Source organism: Prionailurus bengalensis, chromosome C2, assembly GCF_016509475.1.
Source record: "Prionailurus bengalensis isolate Pbe53 chromosome C2, Fcat_Pben_1.1_paternal_pri, whole genome shotgun sequence".
NCBI classification, from domain to species: domain Eukaryota; kingdom Metazoa; phylum Chordata; class Mammalia; order Carnivora; family Felidae; genus Prionailurus; species Prionailurus bengalensis.
This window is the reverse complement of record NC_057350.1, coordinates 5,900,001-5,922,105: the sequence shown is the minus strand read 5'-3', so window position 1 is coordinate 5,922,105 and position 22,105 is coordinate 5,900,001. Positions and strand designations below refer to the sequence as shown.

The 22,105-nt window shown below is 48.3% G+C and overlaps 1 protein-coding gene across 1 annotated transcript in view; it reads left to right on the top strand.

Annotated features, from left to right (window-relative positions):
• Window positions 1-222: 222 nt before the first annotated feature.
• PCP4 (Purkinje cell protein 4) overlaps window positions 223-22,105 on the top strand; it is a 62,597-nt gene continuing 40,714 nt past the window's right edge. The window contains exon 1 of the mRNA XM_043593564.1: window positions 223-346. Within this exon, the coding sequence (XP_043449499.1) occupies window positions 338-346 (9 nt within the window). The 5' untranslated portion in view covers window positions 223-337. The remainder of the gene's footprint in view (window positions 347-22,105) is intronic.

Genomic DNA, 22,105 nt, shown 5'->3' with positions numbered 1-22,105 from the left:
AACCGGTGATGACCTTTGTACCTCTGACTTTGACCTTTAAAAAAGAGAAAAAAAACCACGCACAAATCTAGCAGCTCTTTCCCTTGGCAGAATGTGGGGCTGAGACCCAGCTCACTTCCCACCTGGCTCCACTAGGTGGCCCCTTGTGCTCTCGGATGTCTGCGAGGCGTGCAGACAGGTGAATGAATCTCATTGGCTTACGGGAGGCATGATGCCACCGGGCAGCCCTTTTTAAGAGAAAAGCCAGGACCGGTGCAAGAGCGACCCCTGAGCAGCGATCCGGGTGCTGAGCACGGTGCTGAGCGCAGGGATCCCGTGACTGCCGCGTTACAGCAACATGAGCGAGGTGAGTGGCCCTCCTACTTGGAGAGGGAGACTCGGGGGTGACCAGTGCGCTGGCCACAGTGGGTCTCGGGAGACGCCAGGGGTCTCCGGGTGGTGGTCGATCAGCCCTGTGACTCTTTGCTCGGAGGGCTGACCCCCGTTGCTATCCTGGTTTGCGGTGGCAGATGCAGAGAGGTTGGTGAAGTTTGCAACTTTTTAAAAATTCGCCTTGGAAAGAAAGGGATGGCTTGTTGGCTTCTGATTTAATCGTGACTTTGGAAAGTGCTTTGGGTTGGACACCTCGGGAGAGAAAGCCGAGGGTCTCAGCCTCGCCGGAGGTTTGCTGTGCTTCCCGCCTGTCCTCACGTGTTTGCTTTGGTGGATGGCTTTCAGGACGCTGGCAGGCGGGCCAGCCGGTGACAGTCAGCCTTGGAAGAGACGGGGGGAAGGACTGCACGGCTCGGCCGCACAAACTACATCTGCAGCTAGTCAGAGCGTCAGTAAAAGAGGCAAATTGCTCGAACCGTGAAAAATCTGTGTGTAGGGATGGGGCTCGGGCACCGGAGAGACTTTGACATAAGAACAGCTACATTTCTTCTGGTTGCAAGTCCCTTCTCCGAATATGTTTATAGAGACGGTATTTTCTTGGGGGCAAACCTATAGATAGCTCATTTTATTTCAAAAACATCACGTTCTCTTTCTTTTAAACGCGGCAGGTTTGGGGTTGTACAAACCACCCTCTAATTCAGCTCAGTAGTGGAGACAAGTCCGTTTTTATTTCCTTTTGGTCGGCACTTAAATAATTACTTTTATCTTCTCTGTCTTTTTTTTTTTGACAGATGAGTGATCCTTTTTTTGGGAATTCTAGAGTAAAATTAACGACTTCAGAAATAAGAGGCGTCTTCACTGCGTTTGTCTCTCCGATGGGTGACTTTTGACATAAACATGACAGAAGACAGAGGAGGCCAAGCGTAGACGGTTTAGGAATGGGGTTTGGGACGGAGCCAAGGGCTCGAGTGAGGAAGGGGGCAAGTGTGGAGGAAGATGGGAAGGCTGTAAGCCTCTCAGCCCCAGATAAGGCTGGGCGGGGGCTCCAGTAAAGCCAGTGCACCTCACTTTTGTCTGTTCTCAGCCCCCAGCTTGGCATCTAGCGCTCCACTGGTGTTGTTACCTTATTTGCCCCCTCAAATCCTGTGAGGTAGGTGCTGGTATTTATTCCCCATTGACAGATGAGGAAACTGAGGCAGAGAGAAGTTCAAGGTCAGCCGGTTCAAAGTCGGCGGCTAGCAAAGGGCAGGGCTTGGGCGGCCTTGCTGGTCGGCCCACCGCCGGGGGCGGTTTCTGCGCACCCGGAGTCATAGAAGGAGCCGGAGGAGGGTGGGGAGGGGGCGAGGGAAAGGGAGCTGGGGCCTGGAGCAGAGACAGGGCGAGGAGGACCAGGCCTCTGTGCCTTGCAGCCTCCTGGAGACTTCAGAAGCTTCCACCCTGGGTCAGCAACCTGTGCTCGCAAGAAGCCATGGCTGGCTGTGGAGAGTGGGCTTCCCAGAGGAGGAGTCAGAAAGCAGTACAGCACTGGGGGCCCTTCTTCGATAGTCAGCCACCCCCCGGGCTCTTCTGGGGTCGTGGTGTTCCTGCTGGGTCCCCTCCGGCTGTCACCCCATCTGCAGCCGAGGCTGAAGCCCGGCGTCGTGAACACATGAGCTTTCCAGAATGCTTCAGCTCAGCGGTGTTCACCTCACCGTGGGTCCCCCGGGAGAGAGCACACGTCCCACAGCTCAGCCCACGATTAGGGTCACGGCCTCGTTTCTGCTGCACATAAAATGAGGGCAGCTCTGCAGCCGCCCCCCGCCCCCGCCCCATTCCATCAGCCTCGTTAACAGCCAACTGCAAGCGTTTCCTTTAATGTTGCTAAAATCCCGCAGGAGGCGCATCTGTCTCCTCTGCCCCCCTTTGCTTCCGCGACACCCCTTCCAGCTCCTTCTCCCTTTCTCCCTCCTGTCCCTCCTGCACCTAGCCCCCCCTCTGTTACGTGCAGCCCCGGTGCTCTGGCCACCAGCTGGGTGACCAGCTCTCTGCCTGATCCCCGACTTTCCAGGTGTGTGTCCCTCAGAGAGTGGGAGTGAGTCCTTTCACTAGAACTCAAATCTGCTTAAAACATTTAATAAAGTCGAACAGACGCTCCTTTCCGGGTAGAGAACTGAACGTCCCCCCAGCCCAGAGCCTTTGGTTGGTTGGGTGAATTACGTGTGGCTTCTTGTTTTAATAGCTCTCAGGCAGGGGTTGATTCCAGATGATCGTTTGCTTACTCGTGTCACTGATTGCTGCAGAGGGCCAAAGCCAGGGGTTTTGTCAGCCTCTCCTCCGACTTCGGGATTTGCTGGAGTCTGGTGGGCAAAGAGCGCTGGCTCCAGCTGGCAGGGTTTGGTGCCCGCCGCGGAAATCCCTGAGCTCACAGCTGCTCCCCCGGGGCCGTGCTGGGGCGGGGCTGGGAGGAGAGGCCCCCAAAGGGCCAAGTGCTCCCCCGGTGGGCCTTGGTCCCTTGGTCCTGCGGGTCTTCTAGCCTTTAGGGGGAAGGCGGTGAGAGGTGGGGACTCGGGGACTGAGCCTGGAGCCTGGAGCCGGCTTTCAACTGGGTGACTCCACCACCCAGTGTCTCCTCCGTCCCCCGTGGCAATGCATTGCTCGGGGAACGAGGCGACTGGAAAGAGCAGCTCCAGTACAGCGAGGGGAGTCAAGTCCAAATTTAGGGCACCGAGGGAGCGGAGGTGGTTTGTGGGGGTGTCTAATTTACATTTCAGTATTAAAGCATGTCAGATGGGCCGGGAGGTAATTTAGCAGGGATCAAAATGCAGGTTAAGGTGTATTAACTGGATCAGAAATCCTAACCACCGAAGTCAAGGTTAACAAAGTCACCCTCTTCTCTCTCTGCCTGGACTCCTGCACAGGAGAAGAATGAGACTCCCTTTGTTGAGCCACCAAATAGGAGTCCCATAACACCGACAGTCCCATTTTCTCACCCAGGTGTGCGTTTTTTAGTTGCTTTTCATTTTTTTTAATGTTTGTGTATTTTTAAAAAAAAATTTTTTTTTCAACGTTTATTTATTTTTGGGACAGAGAGAGACAGAGCATGAACGGGGGAGGGGCAGAGAGAGAGGGAGACACAGAATCGGAAACAGGCTCCAGGCTCTGAGCCATCAGCCCAGAGCCTGACACGGGGCTCAAACTCCCGGACCGCGAGATCGTGACCTGGCTGAAGTCGGACGCTCAACCGACTGCGCCACCCAGGCGCCCCTGTTTGTGTATTTTTTTGAGAGAGAGAGAGAGAGAATGAGTAAGCACAGGGGGCAGAGACACACACACACAGAATCTGAAGCAGGCTGCAGGCTCCGAGCTGTCAGCACAGAGCCCGATGTGGGGCTCAAACCCACGAACCAGGAGATCATGACCTGAGCTGAAGTTGGATGCTTAACCAATGGAGCCACCCAGGCGCCCCTTAAGTTGCTTTTCAAAAGAACTGATTTAGGAGAGCCAGGAGCAAGATTTTCATGCAATAAAGGCACACTTTTGGAGAATCAGTTTGAAAAATGACACCCACCATCACCCTATTTTTGAGGAAGTGTGTGTGTGTGGGGGGTTCCCATTGCATAATGCATCAGTTGACAGCTATTAATTAGACCTGAGACCCCCCTTGGGAAAGCATCCAGGATCCTAACTGTCACCACTCTTTTCTTGCATCGGCTTGGATGGGATGTTGCAACTTGGGACCAGAGTTTCAAGCCTTTCTTCCATCCAGATGTCGCCCACAAAAGGTCTGTGCCTGTCAGACGCATGGAGGGAACACACTGAGGACATTTCAGGGCAAATCTTTAGACCCACGTGCCCGTCCTTAGCACAGAATCAGAAGCTACTGCCTACACACTACGTTTCTAAAGGAAGAAGAGAAGAGTGAACAACATTGTCTGGAGAGAGATATGCAAGGGGAAGGAATGCTCCCTTGACTCTTGCAGGGGGGCATAGAAAGGACAGGATTTTTGTTTTCAAAAGTAGCCGCCGCTTGGGGCTTACCTAGGCAGCCACTGGGACAACCCATTGCTAAGATAAATAGTGGGGAACAGAACTACAGTGAAAATTGTCATAGTCGCGTGCTTCTTGTGATGTCACAGTGAACCGAGCAGATGCCGGAGGACGGATGAGCAGGCTTGCAGATAACTGTGCAGGGTAGACCAGTTACACCCAGATGCCAAGTGTAACTGCATAAAATGTGGATTTTCCAACTGGCCCCAAAGGCCTGGCAGCAGCAGGCCAAATGACGATCCTGTTTCTTCTATAAGTATAACCTCATTTGGGGATGTACCAGTCAGTGGCAGAGACACGGGAAGATCCAGCAAGATCCCCCTGGTTTCTCTGGATCACTCCGGGATGGGCACTCTCTCTCCTCTACCTGGGGATGTTAGGTCTAGGACGACGCCAGGTCCAACTTTGGTTCCCGGTGCAACTTTTCTTGCATGGGCAGAGGTCCCAATGCAGCCTGGAAATGTGTTTGCTGGGCTGATGGTTTATGGATTGCCATAAACTTTGTTCCCCCGGTCCTGCACCTCATTATCAGATTGTGTGTGGTTAAGAAGTCTCACTGTTTTTCTCTTTTGAATTGAGTCGATGACTTGCAGTTGATTTTATTAAAGGTTTAGTTGAATAGTGTGATCAAGATGAAAAGGAAATACAGGTTTTTGTTGTGGGAAGTGCCTTGAATTTATCATGAATACGTTCTCTGAACTTTTTTTTTTGATTATAATTTCTGCCTCAGTGCTTCATTAGAGGTGTTGTTATAGGTGGAAGGCGTTCACACTGCATCTGGGGGCCTTCTGTCCTCAGTGAACTGTGTGCCCTGTACCGTTTGAACACCTGAACAATATCATGAGCCCAAGCCTGGGGCTTTTCATTAATTTAGAATGGCTTTCTAGAAAGGGCTTCTCACTGCGGGGGAAAGAAGGACTTTAGGGGATGCATATGCACAGATTTATATAATATTTGGCTGATAGTTTTATAAAACACAGCATTAAAGCTCATGCTGTTATTGTCTTAGTCTGTTCAGGCTGCTATAATAAAGTATCACAGATTGAACAGCTTATAAATCGTAGGAATTTATTGCTCACGGTTCTGAAAGCTGGGAGGGAGTCTGAGATCAGGGAGCCAGTGTGATTCGGTGAGAACCCTCTTCTTGGTTCATAGACAGCCTTCTCCCTCCTGTGTCCTCATATGGTGGAAGGAGGGACAGGGAGCTCCTTGGGGTCTCTTTTTGTGAGGGCACAAGTCCCATTCACTGGGGCCCCCCCACTCGTGACCTGATCACTCCCAAAGGCCCCACCTTGTCATGCCTTCACCGTGGGGGTTAGGATTTCAGCACATGAATTTTGAAAAACACAAACATCCAGACCATAGCAAGTATGATGGTTGCATTTTATTTATTAGCATTATCCCCCCTAGACTGTGAGCTTCCTGGGGACGGGAGCAACTTTACATTGTCCACCGGACCTGGCTCCTGGTCTGGCACTTGGTAACGTTCCCTTATTGGATGAATAAATACATTTTGGGGTATGGGTTTATCAGTTAATGTGACCAACAGACCAGACCCCCTCTTTTCTAAACGTTGAGATTTGTGGTCCAGACGGGTTTGGAGAAGAAAAGTTCTATCTTTTGTTTTTTACTCCCGGTTTGAAACCTGGGTTTGCCATTGAAATCCTTTTAAGTTGGAAATGGATACATTGTCAGATATACAAAAGAAGTGCGCTGACGGCAGGCAAAGCGATGAGAACTGGAGAGAATCCGGACTGGAAGAACTCTTGGCATTTGGAAAAATGTCAAGGAAAACAGGGACGCTGAGGGAGGGACAGAGAATTCTAATATCCTACAGTTGGGGGTCGTCTCCCTTGGGACTATTTCACTTCAGATAAGCTCTATGAAATTCAAACAAAAGGAGCTTCAGCCAGAGAGGCAGAGCCCGTGAATGCCCTACAAAGCTGTTGGCTGTACTGAAATAGAAAACCAATTTGACTGTGCTTACAGGGGGATAAGAGAGAGCCCGAGCAGATCTTTAGGAAGATTCGTGCCGAATCACAGTCGTCCAGACTGCAGATCCTGGCACACCGTTGAAGGCAAAATATACTTTGTGTACAGGAAGCACATCGTCTATTCAAGTTTTTAATTGCTATTTAAAAATTAGCCATTGATGTTTCTCTGAATTAACCAAATGTTTTCATTTCTAATTGCACATTTAAATATCTTAAGTTGGTTTATATTTGAGCTAGGAAGACGTGACCATCCCTACACAAAAAGCGATGGGCTTGTGTGTCTTCCCCTGGGAGGTTAGGCACTGAGATGTACGACCGTGTCCCCGTGCGGTCCAACAGGCCGTGACTCCACGTTCCTATCGTCCCCAGGTATCAACTGTTTACCATTCTTCATCCATCTTTGGAATGAAGTGAGGTATAAGTAATGAGATGCAGGTACAGGTGCACTTTGCGAATGGGTATGAGAATGTTCTACAGATCGTTGTTCTCTGCCATAAGCCACGCAAGCCTGACACACCCACCGGTGGCCCAGACCTATAAATCCAACATCCATTTCTGGGCTGCTGTACGTGAACAATTCCGTGTAAGTTAACACACGCCAGGCATCAATCTGCTTGAATATTGTTTGTGCCTTGCACATAGCCCGAAACTTATGCCTCAGAATCTCACTGAATTACTTCGCGGTCCACTTCTGAAAGGGAAACGCTTGGCCACGTTTATAACATTGCTGGTGGAAAAATCAATCACCCACTAAATGCCGTTATTTAACATTTTACTCTAAAACTGCCACCTTGTAAATAAAAAGAAGACAAATTGGAATCATAAAGCAGGTAGGCAATCATCCACAAATTGAAAATTCTCCTGCAGAACATCTAAGGGGGAAGGAGCCAAAAAGTGTGAATTGATAGAATTATCGCAATAAGGCAGTTTTCATATCACAATGGAAACCAGACTAGAGAACAGGAGAGTCCTTTTCCTTGGAAGGCTTCTGCCTCTGGTTTGAGGAAGTCATGGGCTTTGCCAAGACTGAAATATCTCAATCACCCACACTTCAAGCCTTCACCCAATGGCCTGGATTGCCTTTTGAGTGTTAGTTTTTAAATATTTGTTTATGACTCCCAGACAGCTATTTGATCGCTGGAGTCGGACCTGGTTTGGCTTGAGATCATGCTTTTCCTGCTTTCACAGTCCCAAACTGTGGAGGAGAGTCGTGACAAAAGAAACGGTCATCTATCCTCCTACCACCACATCTGTGGCTTGGCTAAGGTTCTAACAAAGTGATTAGTTATTTTAATTTTATGCAATGCCTGGAAAGAGGACCCTGCAGGTAGCAATACTCATTAACATGTGTCTTACCCAAACAAGACAGTTAAAATGGGGCAAGAAAGTGTGTTCTCTCTTTTCCGCCAAGATTTTCTTCTTTAGTCAATATACTTTTATGTCCATCAAGGGCTAAGTCCCACTATTTAAAAATTATTAAGAAATTAGGCCTGTTAATTATTTTTAAAGAATGTTTTAAAGATTTTTTTTTATTTTTAAGTAATCTCTATACCCAACATGGGGCTTGAACTTACAACCCCAAAGATCAAGAGTTGCACACACTCCCAACTGAGCCAGCCAGGCGCCTGGAAGGTTCTTACATATATAAATGGAAGGTTCTTACATATATAATTTCCTTATTAAGTAACATCACTCTTTCATTAGGGATTATTAGAAAAATAGCACTTTTCTTTCCCTGAGCCTGGCCAAATGGCACAGTGTACCTGGACTTTTCCTTTTCACATTTCCCGACACCTGTTTGATACACCGGGAAATCCCCGATGCCACGAATTGGTCAGATAGTCCTGGTAACGGGACTTCCTTGTGAGCCTAACTTGATGGCTGTGGTTTAGAGGCTCATGTTGGTGCTCATGAAGATATCCCAGAACGAATCTAGCAGGATCTGTTCACATTTCTATTGTTTTCTTCTTGCTTTTGCTGACAGTGTTAGTATTCTTTTCAATCTGTGAAATTTTATGCAGGAATTTCAGTGGGGTAAAAAAACACATGTCATAAAATTGACCACCTTACCCATTTTTAAGTGTATAAATTCAGTAGTGTGGTTTATTTATTTTGTTACAAAATAGACCTCCAGAACGGTTTCATCTTGTGAAACTGAAATTCCATTACCTATTAAACAGCAGATCCCCTTTCCTGTTCCCCTTATCCTTTGTGACCACCTTTCTACTTCCTGTCTCTATGTATCAAATGTCTCTATGTATCTGACTCCTCTAGGGACCTTATAGACGTGGAATCACAGAGTATCTGTCCTTTTGTGCCTGGCTGATTATACTCAGCATAAGGTCCTCCAGGTTCGTCCGTATTGTGGAGTGTGACTAGGCAACACTTTTTTTAACAACATTTTTTAAAATTGATTTATTTTTAGAGAGTGAGATAGAGAGTGAGCATGAGCAGAGGAGGGGCAGAGAGAGAGAGAGAGAGAGAGAGAGAGAGAGAGAGAATCCTGAGCAGGCTCCGCACTGTCAGCACAGAGGCGGATGTGGGGCTCGATCTCACAAAATGTGAGATCATGATCTGAGTGGAGAGGAAGAGTCAGATACTTAACTGACTGAGCCACCCAGGTGCCCCTGTGTGAGACTTTTTAAAAGTCACTTACCTACTTAGTGGGGAGATTAGTTCAGTTAAAGGTAGATTACATAATCTGTAAATCCTCCTCCCGGGGCTCAAGGAGCTGCATTGCAGCATGTGGTGGTGTTCTGAGAGCAAGCCAAGAGTCACAGGAACCCCATTCTTCCCTACTCACCAAGTGACAATGTCAGTATCGATCCTGAGAGTAGCTATTGATAAAACCTAATTTCATCCTTATAGACCTTTGATTCTAAACAGATGTAAAGAGAAATGTCAAAGTTTTCTTCACTGTGCACGTGAGAATTAAGCACCTTACAGCCCCAGAGATGCCATTCTTGGCTGCCATCTACCAGTGGTGCCCCCTGGGGTTGTGCTGTGCACAACCTGTGCAGCTGAACATGGTGGCCTTGCCCTTTCTTGGGGTGTAGTCACCCTGCTTCAAAACCACTGACCTAGAGAAAGACTGTCGTTTCTATGGTTCTACTTAGAATTCAGAGAATTCAAGGAGACTGTATTTGTCATTTCCCTCAAAGGAGTCATTTTCAAATAGGGAACTGAGTGCCCAAAGGCGAATTTTGCTCAAAACCACAGAGCTTTTTGAGGAAAAGCCAGCATGAGTTTCACTTACACACTTCCCCTCCTATTACATTTCTCATTTTCTGGCATATCCTGGACACAACCCAATTTCTTTTACACCTGCCCCAATTCCATTTAGGACTTGGGCACGAAATACATGAGAAACAATATTGTCCTGGATTTTTGTTTTTTTCCCATTAGTCTTGAGTGAAAAAAGAGCAGCTACGGGGATCTTGACCAAGTCATTCTTTCCCTCCCCAGGTCTTCCACTTGATCTCTAGAGGTTCAAGTATGCCCTCTGAGCCTCCCCCCGCCCCAAGCCCAATAACACAAGGAGTGGCTGGTAAACGTCATCGCACTGTTGCCCCAAAAGTCCCTCACTGACGTCTCCGTTGACAAATCCTCTTCTGCCTCATCTGGCAGCTTCCTTGACATTGACTTTACACCAGTCGCCTTTATTACCTTGCCTTACTCTCCATGGCTCCGTGTAAGAAAGAGCATTCTGAACCCCCAGGTAAAACTCTTTAAAAAACTTTTCCTCCCAGAACGGGGGCCCTGTCTATGGTCGAAACCACTGCGTGTGTAAATCAGAAATCACGTATTTGGTCAGTCACGTTTCCTTCCGCCTTCCAGATTATGAAACTTGAAAGGACAGACTTGTGTCGTCCCTTTTCCTCTCCCCGGCACATGCCATTCAACCTACATGGATGGGGACTCCATTGTGTGTTGTACGTTGTGCTGGGTGAATGAATAAGGCGTGGCTGGGAGGCTAGCCCCGGAGACAGAATCACATAAAATTAACTGGGCTACAGGTCTCTTCACTGTATACACTGATTGCCAGGGATGCACAGCCTATAGCCATTGTGGAGGCTTAGGAAGGAGGAGAAGGATGTGTTCAGGGAAAGCTTCCCGTGGAGTCCATGCTTCCAGAAGTAGGGTCTCCATATATATTGATTGAGAAATAACCACCATGGCTGATGGTTAGTCTTCAAAGTCATGAATTTTAGACCCACATAGGGCTTTAGCAGTCTGAGTCCCATGAACAGATAGGTATCTAGAATGATAGTACAGTCGATTTATGCCTCTTGCCTAGGGATATAAATTCCCATACATGTGTCAGTGAATATTTGGGTTCTATTTAAATTATCACGTCTCCCTTTAAAAGTGCTAAGTGAGTAAAATCTGTTCGGTACATTGGAAGAAGATTACACGTGTAGTTGTGCATGTTGTTTTATTTTAAAAGTTCCACATTCTACTTGTGAGAAGTGCCCAAATGAATTTAGATATGCCTGTAGCCTACCTTCTGTGCGAGGATTACTGTTTGTCCGGGGTGAAATATCACTGCACACGTCGCACCTCGGAGACCCCTGGTGGCATAATTTCTTCTCTTCGGAGTTTGTTCGAGGCATGGGCTCATCCCTATATTTATAACTCTGTTCTCACATATGCATAAGTCCTGTCAAAAGATAGAGATAATACAGTGCCGCATCGCAAATATTATTTCTGGCAATGTTCTATACCTCAGAAATGTGGGCTCTTTTACCTATTCTGGAAGATAACTTCCTAAAATAGATGTAGCAATTAGTCAAGTCCTCTACCAAATACCTCATGCAAGTTTATTGTTATTTTTCCATCTAGATTTAATCCTTCCCATCTTCGAGGCAGATTCATTTCGGGGGGGGGGCACTGTTTAGTGAATTCCCCTGCGATCATTTTTTTTTTTTTTTTTTTGGCTGAGTTCTTGCTGAGAGCCAGATTTGGCTGAAATTCATGAGAGAGCTCCCAGACAATTGAGTTTTGGATGAGGATTTCGAATTCTTGCATGACAAAAGCATAAAGGCAGCCTCACTGAACTTCAGCTACAAGCAGTACCCTCAGGGGACCCCACTCTCTGCTCCTGTGTCCCTTTTGTATTTCGATGAAGAAGGAACTGAAGAATCTAGCAGATCTCCCTCAGAGATGGGGCAATTTAAAGACAAGTAGCAGCCTCTATAATTGTTTGCTCCCACCCGGCTTTGGGAGAAGTCTCTTTTGAGGTCCCCGTAGCTCAGACAGCACTGGAAAGTCCTGGGGAAGCCTGTGATTGGACTGCGGGGGCAGGGCAGTGACACTTGGTGGGGCCCGGTGAAAGACAGAAACGTGAGGCTCCATGGTAGACATTATTAAGAATTTCAAGACGGAAGGCGGGGGTTCCTGGGTGGCTCAGTAGGTTAGAATTCTGACTCTTGGTTTCGGCTCAGGTCATGATCTCACAGTTTGTGGGTTCAAGCCCCACATCAAGCCCGCATCGGGTTCTGCGTTGACGGTGCAGAGCCTGTTTGGGATTCTGTCTCCCTTTCTCTCTCTGCCCCTCCCCTGCTCATGCTCTCTCTCTCTCTCTCTCTCTCTCTCTCTCTCTCTCAAAATAAATAAGTATACTTCAAAAGAATTTTCAAGACCGTGATGACAGAGCATTACCAAGTTTGGGGCCTTTCTGAGCCGGACTCATGGGTCCTATATGACTGCATGGGTCACATGGCCACGAGGCTGGCTCTGGCTGAGGCTGGAGGCTGCCTGATTGCTTTTTGGTGGAGAGAGAGGGGGGCGGAGAGAGAAAGTGTGCGCGCTAATGAAACATGTTATCCCTTTGCAATGTCAGGGGCCATATATATATATATCTATATCTATATTTATCTATATATATATTATCTATCTATATATATATAATATTTATAGATAGATAGATAGATAGATAGATTCTTTTTTTCCCTCACCGAGAGGAGGTTTTCAGAATGGCCCATGCCTGACCACGGATGCAAGTGGCTCGAGGGCCTTCCCTCTGAAGGAGATGGACCACTGAGGCTGGCTCTAAGGAAGCCCACCTAGCCGCATGCTGGCATAAGAAATCAGATGATTTCTGACCTGACCCTGCAGGTCTGCTGCGAGATGGGAGTAATAAAACTGATTAAAAAGCACTTGGAAAGCATATGCTTTTCAAAGACCGTATAAATGCTAAATGATGACCCCAATATGAAAAACTCCCCGCATTCCGATTCGAAACGTCTTTGCCAAGGGTGGGTTGTTGACTCCGATGAATGTTTCAGGTGGCCTGCTCCGGCCCTCATGGCTTCTTCCCTGGGGGGGGGGGGGGCATGTCAATGGACACGGAGAGCAGGTGCATGAGGCTTGTTCAATTAAAGAAACATTTCGTGCTTGGGAAGTAAAGGGTTTTCATCGGAGCAGGATCCAGGGTCAGTATGTGCAGATACGAAGCCACGCGGTGGCCCAAGCTTCAGCCAGTTCCATCAGCCCTGTCCCAGGAGCGCGACCGGGACGTAAATTACAGCAGAGTTGGTTTTCCAGCAGACTACGTGGGTCTGGATTTTGTAGGGGTTTAAAAATGAGAGAGGGAGCGAATACCCACCATGAAGGAGGCAGGGCGTGTGAGGCTGAGTTGGGAGGCGGTGCTTGCTGGTGGGCATGTGTGCATTCTGTTTCCAGCGGGGAGATTGCTAGAATTTTCACCTCCCCGGGGCGCAGCTGATCAAATAGCCCTGGACAGCTTCATCCGGTCTTCTAATCCGTCTCAATTCGCTCCTCGGGCCGTGACAGCTGATTTATGACCAGGCAGTCCCGTTTCTTCCAGAAGTATACAACCTCAGACTTGTACGGGTTCTGAAGCTATTTTCGTTTTAGTTGAGTGGGGGAGAAAAGCTGGCTGCTTCTTTATTACCAAAAAAGAAAGTCTCCAGCTTCTGAAGCCTCAAGCCCCCCCTCCCCCCACGCCTCCCTCCACCCCGGGAGAAGCGCGCTGAGGAGGACCCGGTGCCAGGTTAGTATCTGCGTTTTATCTCAAGGAGTCAGCGCACGACACTGGGCTTCAGCCTCCATAGGAGGAACGCACGGAGAGGAGTCCGCGAAACTAGTTAAATGTGTGAAAAAGAAATCAGGACACCTGGACAGAGGGAATTACTGAGCCAGAGCCATCGGGCTGTCCCCAAGCCCCATTGTCACGGGTGTGGGAAAGGCGTCTGCAGGTGCGGTGTCACAGTGGCCTGAACACCGACCGCGTGGTGGTTCCCAGGGTGGCCGACAACCTTGTGACGTGCATTCACCCCAACCGTCCCCTGAAACCGTCCGTGCATTTTCACCCACGGAATTTTGTGTGATGTGGGTGGACGTCTACAATCAGGAGGGTCAGGAAGCACCATCGATGCCTACTCTGCCACCAGATGGGTCGAGGCACAGAATACCGGTACCGTTGAGGGCAGGGGCGCCATCAGAGGCAGACCTCCCATCCTCCAAGGCGGTGGTGTCCCCCGTAGACGCGCAAACTGCGGCGGTAGGGGTGCCGTCTGCCTGCGTCTGAGCCCCGTCCCCTTCCACTCAGCGGCTGCCAATCCTCGGCCCTGTCACTAAACCTCTCGCTCAGCGTCTCCGGCCGTGCATCCATCAAATGGGAGTGACCGTCCCCCCGCTTCAGAGGGTTGTCACGCTGTTGCTTTGCAGAGACAGAGCCGGCCGTCTTGGTGGGAAAAAGGGAAGAGTCGTGGCCAAACTGGGAAGCCTGATCTTTCAGTCGGCCCTAACTGCGGCCTCTCTTGGTCAACCGTGGATGTGGCTTAGGCTCTTTCCTGCTCTGATGAGGAAGTTGAGCGCGGCGGTAAATCACGACTGGCTCAACCACGGTGGAGCCACGTGGCCGTGGTGGGTGACCGTTCGGTGCCCGGGGTGGCTGGCCGGTTAGAGTCTCCTGCCCATGGTGGCTCTTTCATTCTGCGGTCTTTGGCCACGCTTTGGCCGTCGTTTGATGATGCCCAGCACTGCGTTCTACTAGCTGTCCCGGGGAAAGGAGGCAGGAATGAAGTCCTGGTGTTACGGCTGAAAGCAAAGCAAAGAGGTCTTTCTCTGTGACCTCTGTGATCTGGGGGAACGTGGACTCTGGCCTCGTGGCAGCTTCTCTGGCCTTTGAAATATAAAAGTGCCCTAAAAATAACACGACTACAGGGGGGACAGGCAGCCTTCGTGTTTTCACAGTGGTATGGTAGAGGTTTCATTTAGTTCTAGAAAAATGACGATCCTTGTTGTTTTCCCCCCCTCATCATCTGTGTAAGGTCGATGCGTCCTTTACTGAGTTAGTTTGTGGGCACATCTCTGTTTCTGCCTTTATATTCATCTTTTATTGACAGTGTTGTACCTTTCTTCTTTCTCCCGGCATTGGGCTGACCGGCCGTAGCTCCCGGGATGGGATGGGGAGAGAAAGCCAGTCTCTTCTGTCCTTTTCTGCTCCGCGTGGATCTGGTATCTTCTGTGCACACTGTGAGAAACCATGAGCGTTTGGGTACCTGTGTCTTTGTCTGAGAGCCTACCGTTGTCCTTTGTGTCAGTCACAGCAGTGGCCGTAGAAAGTATCTGCCCTTTATGCCGACAACCTGCATCTCGGGGATATTCTGAGGAACCGACCCCACTTTAGGAGGGCAGAGAAGGGAGTGGGGCAGACGGAGAACCGTTCCTCTGGGTGTCGTTTGGAAGTGGAAGGTGGATGATGACCTCCACATTCACGGGTCATTCTGGCCCCTTGCGGACCCATGGGGTCAGTGGAGGGGGCTGGGGATCGGCTCATGTTTCCTTTCCAACCTCAGCCATGCAGGGACTCTGCACACGGGTCCGCTGCACACACGCTGCCCCAGGGCCACTCAGTTCTCCCCACTCTCTTCGGTCACTGCCCTACCCTCCTCCCGCATCTTCTCTTTCTAGAAAAAATACAAGCTGTCATTTGTATCAGCGCACAAAACACATCCACACTGGGAATAGAGGTCCAGGAAGCTTCGACTGAAATTAATATTAGCTAACAGGTAGAGACTACATCCTTTATGAAAAAAAAATAATCACAAATCCTAATATTCTCTCTTTAGATTCTCATGATAGCCATATGAGCTATAGGTTTAATTTAATTTAATTTAATTTAATTTAATTTAATTTAAATTTAATCCTTCATGGAGAAGAAATGGAGCCAAGATGTGAGGAATGAAATCACTTGTGCAGGGTCATTTGGCCACTTGTGGGAGCTGGGGCTTCTCCTGGTCCCCAAACTGCCGAGCCCAATGTGCCTTTAGTTCCTTAGCTGTTGCAAATTGAACAAAACAGAAAGGAAAGAGGCAGACTTCTTTTGGAGCCTGGTTTCCCATTATGTTGCCATCTGATTCCTTTCAGGGACCAGATCCATGCACTGAGACCATTTTTATCACGTGTAATTCTCACGGCCTGATGAAGTAGGGATAGTATTGTCCTGGCTTTTTAGAAGCAGAAACTGAGGCCCAGAGAAGTCAAGTGACCTGCACAGGGTCACACAGCCGCTAAGTGGCAGGGCTGGCTGGGAGAGTCTGGACAGTCTGATTCCAGGATTGCAGGACACGTTCCTTTCTTTTCTTCCTTCCTTCTTTCTTTCTTTCTTTCTTTCTTTCTTTCTTTCTTTCTTTCTTTCCATTTATTTATTGGGTCATGTTTACTAAGGTATAACTTGCATCTAGTAAAAGTTATCTTTTTTTTTTTTTAATTTTTTTTCAACGTTTATTTATTTTTGAGACAGAGAGAGACAGAGCATGAACAGGGGAGGGGCAGAGAGAGAGGGAGACACAGAATCGGAAACAGGCTCCAGGCTCTGAGCCATCAGCCCAGAGCCTGACGCGGGGCTCAAACTCACGGGCCACGAGATCGTGACCTGAGCTGAAGTCGGACGCTTAACCGACTGCGCCACCCAGGCGCCCCGAAAAGTTATCTTTTTTAGTTGCATCCTTGTTGAGTTTTGACATGAGTGCTGTCTTATAATTGAGATATCGACTATTTTGCCGCCCCATAAAGTTCTTTGTGTGCCTTTAGAGTCCGCGCCTTCCACCATCCTTAGCTCCAGAACCTACATTCTTCAGCATCGCGCCTTAAATAACAATTTCCCCATTTATGATGCAAGCTATTCACACGGTCTCGAGCAGCACATGACACATAGGCTTGTACAGGTGCTTGATAACTGGTAGCCGGAGCATTAGAAAGGTAGGGAAATGATCAAGAGAGTGAGGACAGTCCCGGTTCTCGTAAATCACACCCACGTCTCAAGCTGCAGAGACGACATCCAGTGATAGAGGAGTCCTTGCCCCTGCATAGCCGCTGCAGCCCCAGTCTATAAATGGGTTTCCGTCCTGTTCCTTAAATGGACACTGCCACCTGCTCACGGGGCCTCTTCGAGCCCATCTGGGAGAGAGGGCTGGGGAGGCTCCCTTCCCACACAGCAAAGAAGAAAGTGCCTCAGGGCCACCTCAGGTCCCTGGGCGGTCACTTTGCTCTGCCCATACCTCCTTCCTCTCATCCCTGCTGGTGGCTGGGAAACCCAGGGCTCTGAGCTGGACAACTGGTTTTAGGAGGACACGTATCTTCCTTCTGGCCCAGAGACAGCATCCTCCCTCCATGTGGTTGGGGGTTCGGGAGAGAATTCAGCCCATGCCTACAGAATTGCACACCCCAAGGAGAGGGGGTTCCCCAAGTGGTACAGAAGGAGGACACCCTCCTTTGTGCTCTGGGCACTGGAGCCCGGGGTGTCCTTGGCTCTCCTCTGTGACTAGGGTTCGGGGGCATCCCGGGTAAGGCCAGCGGCAGATCTTTCTTTTGTGTGCATCTAGTTTTCTGCCCAAGTGGAGAAATCTGGGCTTTCCCATGAGCTTAGACAACAGAACTGTATTGTCCCACAGTCCTGGAAGCTGAAGTCCAAGGGCAAGGCATCAGAAGATTGGCTCCTTCTGAGGCTGTGAGTCAGAATCTGCCCCAGGCTCTCTCCTTGGCTTACAGGTGACCATCTGGTCTTTGCATCTTCCCCCTATGCATGTCTGTGTCCACATTTCCCATTTTTCAAAAATTGTAAATGTTTATTTATTTTGAGAGAGAGAGAGAGAGAGAAGAGTGAGAGCGAGCATAAGTGGGGCAGGGGCAGAGAGAGAGGGAGACACAGAATCTGAAGCAGGCTCCAGGTTCCGAGCTGTCAGCACAGAGCCCGACGCGGGGCTCGAACTCACGAACCCTGAGATCGTGACCTGAGCCAAAGTCGGATGCTTCACCGACTGAGCCACCCATGCACCCCCACATTTCCCCTTTTTATAAAGTCCTCAGTCATAATTGAATTAGGGCCCATCCTAAGGACCTCATTGGAACTTGATTAGCTCTGTAAGGACCTGGGCTCCTAATAAGGTCACTTTCTGAGGTACTAGAGGTTAATACTCAATTTGAGGGGCACACAGTTCAACAAATAACACTGCTAACACTGTGGTGAATTCCACCCAATTTCAAGGAGCATTCAGAACGTTCCATGCCCCTCATTTTCAAAGAGAATTGACAGCCACACAGTCTTATGCCTCTTTTCGAGCTTTGCTGAATAAACAAAGCAAAGTGATTTTATTGGCATATTTGAGATACGTGGACTTGAAAATTTAGAGACGTTTACTATAAATGAACTTAATAGGACATGAGCTCATCCATGATGAACTCACAAGATACATCGTTAAATATACAAAATTAGAGTCTCCCACATAGAAGCCACTAGATAGCAATTGTTCTCAAAGTTCTAGCAAATACCAGGTATGAAATTGCATGTGTGGCGTGTGGCCGTTTTTATAAAACTGAGACTATATTTGTGCGTGTCCACACAGAAAAAAAAGATGGGAAGGAAACATTCTGGAACATTTCATGAAATGGTAACAAAGATTTACCCTGATGAGTTGGGTTATATGCAGTTTTATGCTTTCCTCTTGTACATTTATTTTCCGAAACGTTCAAATAGATAACAGTGTTATTTGAAGAGGAAATTGGCACAGGGAAGGTTCTTAAGGGGGGAAAATACTAATTTAAAAATGTGGCTGTAGGACAAAGTATAAAGTGCATTTCAATAAGACAAACCACGCACGAATTCCTAAAAATGAGGGTCCTTTTGTAAATGTTCTGCCTAACCCACAGCAGTGCTAATTATTTCTATTACCATAAAGGTCAGGATGAAAATGCTAGGGGCAGAATATAGCATCTGGGGTGGAATTTTGGCCTTTGTGTCTTTCCTGGGTGAGAGTGGGCACACAGAAGGGGCTGAAAAATTACGGGGGTTACTTCACTTGTCTTTGAAGATCCCATCGCTTTTTTTTTTTCTTTCTTTTTTTTTCTTTGGCCAGCCATTTTTTTTTTAAACCCTTCCAGCCGAAGTTCTCTTTTGACATTCGTTCCTATACCTTTAGGGACTAAATTAGTAGAGTTTCTAATGCTCCATTTTCAGAATGTTACTAGGAGAATTGTAGGCGATTTAAAATATCAGTGGCAAGAAATTAAATCCATTCTGTCCTTATCACCTAATGTTGGCATAAAAGTCACTTCTGCTCTTCAGACAAATCCAGGGACTTTGATTTGGAGGAGGCTTTTAATGATGTGGCTTTGATGTTCCCAAGAAGCCATTCAATGATCATAGCAGCCCCAAGCAATCATCAACTACTTTCTGGCCGACCAGCCCATTTCACTGTGCTGGGGCCATGGATTTTGCTCCACTGTTCATTTAAAGTCTGATATTTCATCCAAGAGACTCATGAACCTCTGTCAATAAAATGTTAACTATCATTCCATGGAGGGGCGCCTGGGTGGCTCAGTCGGTTAAGCGTCTGACTTCAACTCAGGTCATGATCTCGAGGTCAACGGGTTCGAGCCCCGTGTCGGGCTCTGTGCTGACAGCTCAGAGCCTGGAGCCTGTTTCAGATTCTGTGTCGCCCTCTCTCTCTCTCTGCCCTTCCCCAGCTTGCTCTCTCTCTCTCTCTCTCTCTCTCAAAGATAAATAAACATTAAAAAATTTGTTTTAAATAAAAAAATTAAAATAAATTTTAAAAAGCTGTAGCAACATGCCTTTTTGTTTCTTTATAAACACGGTGACTGAGAGAAAACACAGAGAAAGTGCTGGGAAGGGTGCACTGAGGTCTGTGGGGTCGGTCCCCGTCTTGATGTCTCTCCAGTGTAGGGCATGGATTCTGAGAACCTGTCCGAAACGCCAAGGTCCCCGTGTGCAGCCCACACCACAGGCAGACAGATTTGCGTTTTTCTTCCTACTTGGGAGCCATCTGAGGAGCTGCTCATCACGATGTTACCATTTCAGGCACAATAGAAACCCTGAAACCATTGGAAATATGAATATCGACAACAGCAGGACAGCACCAAGGAGAAAAATTACTTAGGAGAAAACGCATCCCCAGGGGATAGATGGTGTTAAGTTGCACCTGCTTCCGAGGCAGCATAGGAATGAGATGGGTTTTTCTTTCCTTCTTTTGCCAAATCTCTACAACTAGTTGGCAGACAGAAGCCAAGAGAGGCCAGATGATGGGAAGAGACAGCAACGTGCTTTAAAAAAAAAAAAATGCCTTCAAACAAGTACTTTGCCTTCTCTTGATATAGAGATGCCATCCAGTTGATATCACCGAGTAATGCCCACTGTGGCCCGCGCTGTCGTTGATGGACAGGGAGAGCACGCCTACTCACTGCCAGGTCCCGACTCGTGGCCGGCAGGAGCCAGAGTCTCGATCTTTCCTTCTCAGAGGCAGGGACAGAGACTCCAGTAAGGGATGTCCCCAGGGATGCCCTGCTGGTTGGGGTGCCGTGACTCACACTGAGCAAAATATGGAAAAACCCCCACGACTCCCACTCACTCCTGTGTGAATCGTGGTCCCTCACCTGCGTCCCCGGCCTTAGTCCCCTTGAGTCAGGCTCTTACCCCAGTTCGTTGAGATGACTGGTTTATTCTCTGTCTGTCCCGCCAGGTGGTGGGCCAAACAAAGTCAGACACTGTGTCCCCTTCTCCTGGGGACCTTCAGGGCCCAGCCTAGCACCTGGCTCATCGGAGAAAATAAACAGTCCAGGAACTCGAGTCTCTCCCCCAGGTTGAGTCCAGGCCTCTGTCTGACGCCGAATCTGCACACTTCACTGCACATGGCTTTGCATATCGGTGAATGTGCCTCGTTGACAATCCGCTTTGGAAAAGGATCTTTTATTTCTTAGCCTGGGAGGGACCAAAGCCCTTTAGCTGGAGTATTTTGCTTCTGCAACAGCAGCGAGAGGCTGGAGTCAGGATCGTGTACAACCAGTTTCACTTCTTTCCCGATGGCTTGATAATAGGACTGAGAAGTCACGTCTTTGGGAGCCGGAGGCTGCTGTGGACCTCGTTCCAAGAGGGTTTTGTCTTTTCTCCAGTGTTGCCAAAGCAAATGCACGCACAGAAATCTTTCCAATATTTGGTGGCAAGATAGATGAGTCCCTTGGGGAGACTGAGGAAGAAGGGGTGGAGAGTGGCTGGGACCCTGGGGATGGCCTGGGACACATACTCGAGAAGGCTCTTTATTCCCCAAGCCTGGGGGTGGGGGTGGGGGTGGGGGCTTTGGAAAGGGCGACCCTCTAGTCAAATCAAATCTCACTAAACCAAATATCAAGCCAATGCAGATACAATACAGATTTCGCCACTTACATGTACAAGGGTAGCTTCAGAAAATATTCTCGGACTGTCGTTTGGACCCTAAATTTAACCTGCTAAAAATTCATTTCACATTTCCTTCTCTTCAAACTTCTGGAATGAAAAGTAAATATCTTTTTTATTTATTTATTTTTTTGGGAGCAGAGAGAGACAGAGCATGAACGGGGGAGGGGCAGAGAGAGAGGGAGACACAGAATCGGAAACAGGCTCCAGGCTCTGAGCCATCAGCCCAGAGCCTGACGCGGGGCTCGAACTCACCGACCGCGAGATCGTGACCTGGCTGAAGTCGGACGCTTAACCGACTGCGCCACCCAGGCGCCCCAAAAGTAAATATCTTTTAACAGGAACCCGTGTTTCATCCTGTAACTGAAACTGTGTGTTCTGGTTGAATGATTTTCTAAGTAGATGTAATCTGTCCGGCGTTCCGAGTTTGCACCGATGAAGAGGGAGGTTCTGCAAATTCAGTCTCATCTACGACACAGGAGAGTAACATACCAATTTTATAGGTATCCACGGCAAAGTGTTCTTTGTGTTCTGGAAATTGTGTAATAAAAACTCATACCGTGACAGCCTGAGCTCACAACCTACAGTTGTGGCCCCTGAGAGAGCTAAGAATGGAGGTTTTCAAAGACTGTAATAGAATAATTTTCTAAATCCTTGAAATGACTTAACTTCTTGAATCTTTTACTTACTTTGGGGAAATGTGTGACCAGTGCCTGGTGGAGCCGTACAGAGCCTGAGGCCAAGGGAAGGGTCAGTCTTACGGGCGGCCCTGTCTTTATGTGCAGTGTTGATGTTTATCCAAACTTTTTATACTTCTTTTGATTTTCTTTTTTTTTTTTAAACTTTTTTTTTTTTTTAATGTTTGTTTTTGAGACAGAGAGAGACAGAGCATGAACGGGGGAGGGGCAGAGAGAGAGGGAGACACAGAATAGGAAACAGGCTCCAGGCTCTGAGCCATCAGCCCAGAGCCCGACGCGGGGCTCGAACTCCCGGACCGCGA